The sequence below is a fragment of the Oncorhynchus tshawytscha genome, linkage group LG23, assembly GCF_018296145.1.
Source record: "Oncorhynchus tshawytscha isolate Ot180627B linkage group LG23, Otsh_v2.0, whole genome shotgun sequence".
Classification (NCBI taxonomy): Eukaryota; Metazoa; Chordata; class Actinopteri; order Salmoniformes; family Salmonidae; genus Oncorhynchus; species Oncorhynchus tshawytscha.
Genome location: NC_056451.1, coordinates 1,581,202 through 1,591,776, shown reverse-complemented (window position 1 = coordinate 1,591,776; position 10,575 = coordinate 1,581,202). Strand labels below are relative to the sequence as shown.

The 10,575-nt window shown below is 41.6% G+C and overlaps 1 protein-coding gene across 2 annotated transcripts; it reads right to left on the bottom strand.

The window, feature by feature from the left end:
- Window positions 1-269: 269 nt before the first annotated feature.
- Window positions 270-10,263, bottom strand: LOC112223171 (WD repeat-containing protein 26). 2 transcript variants are annotated; one of them, XM_042304430.1, is made up of 14 exons: window positions 9,567-10,263; window positions 8,614-8,713; window positions 8,364-8,420; window positions 7,360-7,496; window positions 6,882-6,979; window positions 5,985-6,141; window positions 3,836-3,974; window positions 3,526-3,666; window positions 3,161-3,280; window positions 2,902-3,047; window positions 2,721-2,799; window positions 2,503-2,632; window positions 2,010-2,204; window positions 270-1,195 (listed from the first exon to the last, which is right to left on the bottom strand). In XM_042304430.1, the coding sequence occupies exons 1-14, from the start codon at window positions 9,857-9,859 to the stop codon at window positions 1,122-1,124; spliced, it is 1,866 nt and encodes a 621-aa protein (XP_042160364.1). In that variant the 5' UTR covers window positions 9,860-10,263; the 3' UTR covers window positions 270-1,121. The 2 variants fall into 2 exon arrangements, with proteins under 2 accessions (XP_042160364.1, XP_024241968.2); XM_024386200.2 differs by having other exon boundaries at window positions 271-1,205; window positions 9,567-10,262.
- Between the last annotated feature and the right edge of the window lie 312 nt (window positions 10,264-10,575).

The window sequence follows — 10,575 nt, the reverse complement described above, 5'->3', positions numbered from 1 at the left end:
GACAGATGATTCAAAACGCCTGGCGAAAACCAAACACTGCATTCCACAATAAAAACCTGAAGTATGATGGTGGTAGTGTGATAGTTTGGGGATGCTTTGCTGCCTCAGGACCTGGGTGACTTGCCTTAATAGAACAAACCATGAATTCTGCTCTGTATCAGAGAATTCTACAGGAGAATGTGAGGCTATCCGTCTGTGAGCTGAAGCTGAAACGCAGCTGGGTCATGCAGCGAGACAATGATCCAAAACACACAATCAAGTGTACATGGAAATGGCTAAAAAGCAACAAATTTGAAGTTTTGGAATGGCCTAGTCAAAGTCCAGACCTAATCCCAATTGAGATGTTGTGGCAGGACTTGAAACATGCAGTTAATTCTGGAAAACCTACAATGTCGCTGAGTTAAAGCAGTTCTGCATGGAAGAGTGGGCCAAAATTCCTCCACAGCGACATGAGAGACTGATCAACAACTACAGGAAGCGTTTGGTTTCGAGTCATTGTAGCTAAAGATGGCACAACCAGTTACTGAGTGTAAGGGTGCAATTACTTTTTCACACAGGGGAATTGGGTGTTGCATAACTTTGTTTATGAAATAAGTATGTCATTGTTGTGTTATTTGTTCACTCAGGTTCCCTTTATCTAATATTCGGTTTTGGTTGAAGATCTGATAACATTTAGTATCAAAAATATGCAAAAGTAGAGAATTAAAAAAGGGGCAAAAACTTTTTCACAGCACTGTATATACCCATACCACTCTCCACCACTACAGCCCTCTCTCTATATATCAACGTACTAATCATGACAATAAATAATACTATCAATAATAAATAATAAACTCTCGACGAGGCAGGTGAAAGGTGGCAGACCTGGGGTTAGCTCCAAGACGAAAGAGGATGGGGCCTGGCTGAACACAGGAGGTGCAACAGACATCAGACACTGTGAGCCACACAGGTAAGAAGAGATGGGAGGTCACTCAAGGTGCCTGCTTGGTAATCAGTTAATTTAAGTGATTTGTCTGACATCTCCGTGTGTGTGACGTTATCACCTGCCACTGGAGCACAGCCCCAGAGCCAAACCTTCAGAAAGCAGCTGTCAAAACACAATAGTTTCTCTGCTTCATTCGTTAGAGTTTAGTGTTTTTCTCCTGGATTCCAGAAGTAGTGTCTTCTGCTCCAAGGTCACCATCAGCTGTCCATGCTACAACATTCTTTCAGGGAGAGAGAGAAACAGAACAGCATTTTCATTTATTGTTTATTTTTTGAACATTTATTTTTGCCCATCCCCTTCTTCGGATGACAAAAATAAACATTGTTCTTACAGTCTTTTATTTTCTTGTTACATGTAGTCTACACACGTTTTACATAGATGCCACTTTTGATTTTCTTTACAGTAGTTACATAGCAATAATAAAATAATTTGATATTTTTATATACATTACATCTATATAGAATAGTACTTATTTATACATTACGTTGTCAGTCATAACTATTATAGAACATGAGCTTTTAAAACCACCCGTCAGCTACTCTCAGACCATCCCACCTATCACCTTAACCCCACCCCTCAGCGACTCCCAGACCATCCCACCTATCGCCGTAAACTGCCCTCGTATGATTTCCATGTGCCATATATTTTTTAACTGTGCCGTTTCACATAAATTCTGAACCTGTCTAATCCTATAGGATCTACAGATTGTATGTTAAAGATACACATTTTTACCCAAAGTACAATTATATTGTTGATTGATTATGGCTTTCCAAATTTCCCAAAAATGCCCTATGTAGAGTCAATTATAGAAGAGCACTTGCATGTATATTACCTTAACTTCTTGGTCCACCCCTACACAATAGACTTAAAAACCTTTCAAATTGTATTTTACATCACTTTGTCTCATAATTACAGTGTAGAGACTATGGTAATAATATACACTGAACCCAAAAACATATGACAGATATAAAGAGGGCTCTAGGCCACTAGTTAAAGTATGATGACCAGTCAAATAAATCTGTACCGTTTAGCCCCTCAGCGTCCTGGACATCAAGGAAAGGGGCGGGCCCCCAGATTCGGACAGTGCCGTCGTCTGAGGCGCTGGCCAGGAGACCGGGCACTACAGGATTCCAGCTCACACAGTTCACTGTACGTGAATGACCTGTCAACTCTGCGATGGGCAGCTCACTGCGCCTGTGCCAGATGTACACTTTGTGATCTGTAGATGGAGGACACACAGTATAAACCAGACCATGTGAGTGTTAAACATTCACCTCTACCTTTTCCTGGGTCATGTTCATTAGGCAACAAATGGAAGAAAACAGACAAACAGGGAGGGACTACCTGGCCTTTTTCCTTTGCAAACTGTTTGAAAACGTTTTCTGTTGCATGAGCTAATAAACAGCCCTGATGTGTGAGTGAGCTAGTGTGGTTATACTGACAGGTTTACAAAGAATACTGAAAGTAATGTCAAAGCATAATTTTGACACATCGACTAGAAGAGGACGTGGCCTTACCCTCACTCCCACTGGCGATGAAGTCTTCGTTGTGTCCTCCAAAGCAGGAGTGGATGGTGTAGAAGCCCTGTGTCACACCCTGATACTTCCTCACCAGCACCCGGTCATGTAGGTCCCACAGGTGCACACCCTACAGACAGGCAGAATATTGACCGGTGCACTCTCAGACAGCTCGACATAAACCTGACCCCCCCCCAAAGAAAAGCCAAACCACTCACCTGAGTAGCCACATTCAGCAGAGCTAACCTCCCGTTCTTTGAAACTGTGAAAGACATGATTGGATGGTCCTCCTGGACTCTGTGGAAATGCAGCACAAACACAGAACTTGCATAAGCACAGGATGGGCCTCGTGCATATAGAAACAATGATTAGATATGACAATTGATGGGACTAACTCACATGTTTCTGTCCGTAAGGTCCTCAAAGTTGTAACCACGGATACGCTGGTGTGTGTCTGATGCTAGGACGGTCCGAGCGTCACCCAGGCACCACAGGCATTGAACCCTTACTCCTTCCCACGAGTCCAGCAGGTTACCATCCAGATCCTGGGGATAAGGTTATATCAACCTAAATGGACTGATTAGTCCCAACACACACAATAGCTCAATCTGCCCTTATGCGGAGACAGACAAGTTACACCCTGATGGAAGACACTCACACACTGGTAGAATTGGCCCCTCTGTCCTCCGGTGACAAAGCGTTTGCCGTCTGGATTCCAAGCCACACTGGTCAGACTGTCCTCGTGTGATTGGCTCATTTTTGTCCGTAACTCACCCGTCTGGCCAATGACAAGAGACATGGGTGAGTGAGCAGGGAGGACTTTTTTTTTTTAAACCTTTAAACTTTTTTAATGCCTAGTAATAACATGACAATAAAAACTACCATTTTCATCCTGGTGAGAGTAAGATGTGGAAGTAATCTCTAATTTACACGCAACACAATCATTGACGAATAGAACTTTGTAGAGGACTTTTGATCTTTCCAACAGCAAGCTTTCTGGATAAAAAGTAAATCCAACATTACCTGTACGTTCCACAGCCACAGCTCTGAGCAGTCATCGGGGCCACAGGCAATCAAGTAAGTGTCATCAGGGCTCCAGGCCAGGTATGAGACACCGTAGGCGTGGCCCTCTAGAGTCTTCATCAGCTTCAACTGGTGACTCTCCTGTCAATCAGCAGCACAGTTATTACCTCAGCTAATAATTTCCCCCAAAGTTCACATCTTCCTGCCCCCGCCACCCCTTTGAAACCCCCCTCTCTTATATGTTGTTTACTAAAACCTGATACACTTATTAGCATGATAATGGTTCATCTGTAATGAGAAAGGTTCCTACTGTGTTGACATGCCACACGATGACTGTGGTGTCTTTGGATCCCGTGGCCAGTTTGGTGCCGTCATTGGAGAACTTGCAGAACCACACTTCATTGCAGTGTTCGGTGAGGATCTGCTGGGTGTAGCAAGGGAACTGTTTCCTGTAGATAACAACACTCAGACGTCAGGGAGAGAGGGCATATAGGAGAGAATAAGGTTTTTATTAATTCCAGGAATAGACCTTATCACCCTGAACGTTTATATATTTTTAAACCAGGGCAGATAATGACAATGCGCTAAGGTTTTAGCATTGGTTTAAAGGAATCACTTAATTTCCTATCCAGTTAGAAAATGTGACCGTCAGAAAACGAACATTAGTCAATGGCGCGTGAATACATATGATCTATACTAGAGTTTGACCGATTATGATTTTTCAACACTGATACCGATTATTGGAGGACCCCCCCCCCCAAAAAAAAGCCGATACCGATTAATCGGCCGATTTTTTTTGCATTTTTTTATTTGTAATAAGGACAATTACAACAATACTGAATTAACACTTATTTTAACTTAACATAAAACATCAATAAAATCAATTTAGCCTCAAATAAATAATGAAACATGTTCAATTTGGTTTAAATAATGCAAAAACAAAGTGTTGGAGAAGAAAGTAATATGTGACATGTAAAAAAGCTAACGTTTAGGTTCCTTGCTCAGAACATGAGAACATATGAAAGTTGGTGGTTCCTTTAAACATGAGACTTCAATATTCCAAGGTAAGAGGTTTTAGGTTGTAGTTAATATAGTATTTATAGGACTATTTCTCTCTATACCATTTGTATTTCATATACCTTTGACTATTGGATGTTCTTATAGGCACTATAGTATTGCCAGTGTAACAGTATAGCTTCCGTCCCCCTCCTCGCCTCTACCTGGGCTCAAACCAGGAACACATCAACAACAGCCACACTCGAAGCATCGTTACCCATCGCTCCACAAAAGCCGCGGCCCTTACAGCGCAAGGGGAATAACTACTCCAAATCTAAAAGCGAGTGACGTTTGAAACAGTATTAGCACACACTCAGCTAACTAGCTAGCCATTTCACATTGGTTACACCAGCCATTAGGCTGATAGGCTTGAAGTCATAAACAGCGCTGTGCTTGTGAAGAGCTGCTGGCAAAACGCACGAAAGTGCTGTTTGAATGAATGATTACGGGCCTGCTGCTGCTCAGTCAGACCGCTCTATCAAATCAGACTTAATTATAACATAATAACACACAGAAATACGAGCCTTTGGTCATTAATATGATCAAATCCGGAAACTATCATTTCGAAAACAAAGCGTTTATTATTTCAGTGAAATACGGAACCGTTCTGTATTTTTTTAAATCTAACGGGTGGCATCCCTAAGTCTAAATATTCCTGTTACATTGCACAACCTTCAAAGTACGTCATAATTACGGAAAATTCTGGCAAATTAGTTCGCAATGAGCCAGGCAGCCCAAACTGTTGCATATACCCTGACTCTGTGTGCAATGACACAATGTCACCTGGTTAATATTGCCTGCTAAACTGGATCAGTAGTTATAACTAGTGATTATGATTGATTGTTTTTTATAAGATAAGTTTAATACTAGCTATCAATTTACCTTGGCTTCTACTGCGTTCGCGTAACAGGCAGGCTACTCGTGGAGTGCAATGGTTAGAGCGTTGGACTAGTTAACTGTGAGGTTGCAAGATTGGAACCCCTGAGCTGACAAGGTGAAAATCTGTCGTTCTGCCCCTGAACAAGGCAGTTAACCCACAGTTCCTAGGCAGTCATTGAAAATAAGAATGTGTTCTTAACTGACTTGCCTAGTTAAATAAAAGGTATAAAAACAAAATTGTTTTTTATTTATTTTTATAATCGGAAATCGGCGCCCAAAAATACCGATTTCTGATTGTTCTGAAAACTTGAAATCGGCCCTAATTAATCGGCCATTCCGATTAATCGGTAGACCTCTAATCTATACAAAAAATCTTGTGACTTAACCATAATAGAAGCAAAACAAACTATTACTGGGAATTAAGACCATTACAGCTACAGCTACGGCCCAAGGCAAGCCAATTTTGACGGCCAAATTAATGGAATGAACACAGAAAGGACAGACAAATATAGACAGAGCCTTACCGGCTGCAGGCGTGGTCCAGGAGGAGGGACACAGAGTCCAGGCCACTGTCCAGTTTGGTGTTGTGGTAGAGGCAACGCTCTCTCTGCAGCTCCACAGCCTGCCTCAGCAGGGTCTGCAGCCGGCGCGGAGGCAGCATCACAGAGGGGGGAAGGTACGCTGCAGACAGGAGAAGGGAGGGAATGAGGCACAGTGTGATAAGATAGGAATGAGGGGAACAAAGAGAGAGGGAGAGAGATACATTGTTTAAAAGAAAGTCTATTCTTAAAATGTCACTCGGAAAAGAAGAAGAACAAAATATGTGTTTAAAGACCATCAATTCCGTTTCTAATCTGGAGAGTGTTAGGTTCTGAATGAACCTATTAAAACTCACGGACGCTTAATAAAGCTCAAACCAAACATTTTCACACAAGCACTGATATTTAACCCTTCTCCTACGCTGAGTCTCCTCCTACACATCTGAACAGCCAATGCATCGCGGTTGCTAGACAGAACCTAAGTGATACCTGTTCTTCCTCACTTCATTTGACCTGACCTCTGCCCCAAAGTGCTCACTCCTTCCCAACTCACGGCTGTCATGTTGACTCGTTCCAGACTGTGTCTTTTCTCCTCCCATAGGATCCCTGATGGCTAACAATAACATATCCGGACAGAATGTCAACGTTATACAGTTCCCTCTCTCCCTCAGTGACATGAATAAGTATATTTCATATTCTCAGAACCCAACAAGAGGAATAAATTTGATAATAAAGGTGCACTCATCTTAAAACCGGGGGGAAGGCTGAATGGGAGGATGTGGTATGTGTGTGTGTGTGGTATGTGTGAGATGTGCGTGTGCGTGTGTGTGTGTGAGATGTGTGTGTGTGTGTGTGTATGTGTGCGTGTAAGATGGCACTCACTCTGTAACTTGTCCAGGAGTTTAGTGCGGGAGGCAGTGCCTTTGCCCTCCCACTCTGCCTTTGCTCTCAGGTCCTCTGCATGGCTGCACATCAGGTACCTTGGAAATAGATGACATCGGTATTAGGCTGCCCTGCAGGACTCACCCCCAGCACCACGGAGACAGTCAGCTAGAATAATGGGATTCCCTGTCTAACTCAAAATCAGCTAAAATTCAAAGAGGAGCAAAAAATGTGTCTTTAAGAAATCCATACCATCGACCATACGGAATGAGGATTTGGCTATATTCCAACACAAACACTCCTCACTGATGGAATAGTTAGTTGTCACATTGCAATGGACGTGGATCAAATTAGTTTTAAAAGGTACTACAAGTGACAGCGGTTTCAATTTTAAAAGAGGCTTAGCTAGATCTCTGTGATCTAGGCCATTTCTTTAGGGTGTGGTAGGGCATTAGGACTGTTGATCAGAGGTAGCTACCCGCTCAGGATGTGGATGCGCTCTGTGTTGTACTTGAGGGGAGTGAGCTCAGCTCTCAGGACCTGCAGCGCCTCCAGGACCTTGGCATCCTCCAGGCACTCCAGGTACTTCTGCTGCAGGAGCAGGAACTTCATCCGCTATAGAGGAGAAAATAAGACAGACAGGGGAGGAAAATATGAGTTAAGCACATGCATCTTAAAACATATCCAAATGGTTGTCTATGAAGAAAATGTAGCCTACACATCCTACTATTTTACTCTGACAAGCAATAGTTGTCAATGTCTTGTCCGCATTCTACTGTAGCTAGTGCTGAGTGACTAACCGAAATGTCAGTTATTTTTGGCTTTTTAAACAACTAATTGACCGATTTCAGTTCATAGTTTTTTCTATGAGTGCAATTTCTCTAGAGATAAATCAGATCAATCCTGAACTGCGCAATGTACTAGTTAGTTTCCAACAGGCTAATATTCTACATAGTTTGGTGTAGAAAACATGGTAATTACCTACAATGACCATAATCAAGAGACAGAAGAACACACAATCAATAGGGATAGAGAGCAGTTGCTTTGTGTGGTATCGCTACCTTAAAATACATCATCTAAGATTGATAGATGGTAGCAGTAATAAAAGTATGCCTTATTTACTGTGAAGAACTACTAAAATATTGATTTTGTTAGACAGCATAAGCATCAGCTCTATAGAGATGAGATGATGATGTGGAATGAAATAATAGCAATCAAATAGGCCTAAAACAAATGTAACATACAAAACAACTGAAATATTGTATTAAATGTGTATAGATTATGGTTAATAAGTGATAAGCAGTAATTAATTGTTTTATTCTGTGTTACAGCATTCAACCCACATAATGCATAGTGCATTTAATGTTAAAAAACAAGAATTGAAAAGTGTTTTTTAATTTAATTTTTATATATAATCAAAACCGAAATGGACCTCAAAATTCACCAATCACTCAGCACTAACTGTAGCACTGTTGGGCTTACCACAATAGCACTTGGAGAATGCATCAATGCTTTTAGCTCATTCAGGTCACTTTCAGCCTATATTCAAACCAAAAAAATAGACACAGGTTATTTTCTGTTTTCTAACTACTGTACATTTCAACTTAATAAGCAAAATTGTTTAAAAAGTTTGAGAGAAATGTATAAAATAAGTCAACAAGTAGAATAGATGTGTTGTGTACCTCTAAGGTTAGATGATTAAAAATAAAAACATCTCAAATGGTTTCATCACCTTGTCCCACTCTCCTTCCACCACATGGTTGCGGAACTTCGTGGCAGAGGGATGCTCCAGTCTGCAGCCAGACTCCTGCATCAACAGGTCCACTGTCTGACTGTAGATGAGAGGGGAGGGTGAGCACTTGCAAAGGAGAAAGTATTTGCAAATACCATTATTTTATGTACAGATATTCAACACTAAAATATTTGTTCAATTTCTTATTTTGTCAGAGCCCTGACCAAGTTATAAAAAAAGTCATAATTAATTTGAATCATGTTTACTAACTTATTACTTGGTCAAGTACAACATCACAATGCCTGATCATTGTATCTTTATCAATAGCTTGCCAAAATCCTAAACAATTCGACTTGTGCTGTATCAAATATGTAGACATATCTTTAACGTTGGAGGCAAATGTTATGACCGTTCAATTTTCTAATTTCTTTAACGAAAACAGATCGATTTCACGTGACCTTGTGGCTTGATTGACATGCAAATACTATAGAGTAACCAAACAATCTCAAAGCATTCTGGACTAGATTTTCCAGTTCCCATGGTCTTGGCAACTCCCAAGAGCAATGTCATTATGAGCATATTTTTAATTACACTTAAAACATATATAAGTATGCATTTGGTGATGATTAGGGAAGTGTTGTTTCTTTAGGCTACTTAACGATAAAACTGCATGTTCTTGTCATTTCATGAAGTCCCATTTCTGGACCCCAAAGTAACTAGCTTCCTACCAAAACTAGCTAAATTGTGTAATAATGGGCCATCTTTCTCCCTTCATCAATTTTCTAAAGGACCCGTGCTGTATTCCATTTACCTCTACAAAGCCCCTCTGTTTATCTCACCGAACTAGTCGCTGTCAACATGATGACTTGCTTTATTCGCGTTTATTATTTAGAACATGATTTAGCATCAGCTGACAGCTAGCTAGGAAGCGAACGTTAGCTAACGTTACTTACTTAAGTCCTAAATCGTGTAAATGTTGCCCTATAAGTCTAATGACATCTTCCTCTGACTGAGAAAGACGTTTCTTCTTTTTCACGGAGTTTGCATCCGAAGACACGGTGTTGTTGGATGCTGCTGGGGCTGGGATACCGTCGTTGTTACTGACAGAGTTCCCATTGTTTGTTGTGGATAGTCCATTAACGTTAGTGTGAGCTTCCCCGGCGGAGGACGACTCTCCGTTTTGCGCACTGTTGTTTAGGCAGGACAGCTCCGAATCTTGACCCTGCCCTGCCCCGTTGGCCTGCATGTTATTAATGTTGATGTGGGCTACACTGTGCGGATTGAATCGAATGATAGGATGAACGGGTGAATTGGGAAAAGTTCAAATCCCCACAACTGTAGACAGGGCCGCTGACCCAATTGCAGCCCCAAGCCCCCCTGCTCCCTCCGCCACCGAAGCTCGGTATTTCTTTCGCGGTGGCGGCGACGCTCCGCCGGTTTCCGAGTCGGAGGAAGCGGAGGCCAGAGTTAATTCACCGAGGGTGTTGGTGACAGAATGATGTAAAGTTGGGGCTAGCAAAGGTGTCAGAGACGAGACAATAACTCGTTTTATCGCTGAGCTTCTCTTGTTATTGTTGCTCTCCAGACAGCTGCAGACCCATTATGGATATTGAGACGCGGTGACGTCACCGGAAATTCCGACACTCCCTTGTGTCCGGGTAGTCCATAGGTGGTGCCCTTGAAGATCATACTGAATTGTTTGTTTCACTAGTTAATATACCTTAAATGTATATGTTTTGTTTTATATTTTAATTGTTTAATTATCTCTCGGGAAAAATATTACTTGTTTAATATAAATCTTCAGTTTAAACAATAACATCGCCCGTCCTGTATGTAACCACGGTAGCCAAACGCAACCACTCTCAAATTCATAGAGCTATGTCTGCATGGACTGACCATCCATGACGTCAAAATGATAGAATTAACCAGTTGAGGCTGTATAGCTTTTGTTTCAAATTACAT

Coding starts and splice junctions, on each gene's coding strand:
- LOC112223171 (XM_042304430.1), bottom strand. CDS start 9,859: ATGCAGGCCAACGGGGCAGGGCAGGGTCAAGATTCGGAGCTGTCCTGC. Junction 8,714..9,566: donor TTACACGATTTAGGACTTAA/GTAAGTAACGTT, acceptor TCTCATCTACAG/TCAGACAGTGGACCTGTTGA. Junction 3,048..3,160: donor GGGGCCAATTCTACCAGTGT/GTGAGTGTCTTC, acceptor CCTTATCCCCAG/GATCTGGATGGTAACCTGCT.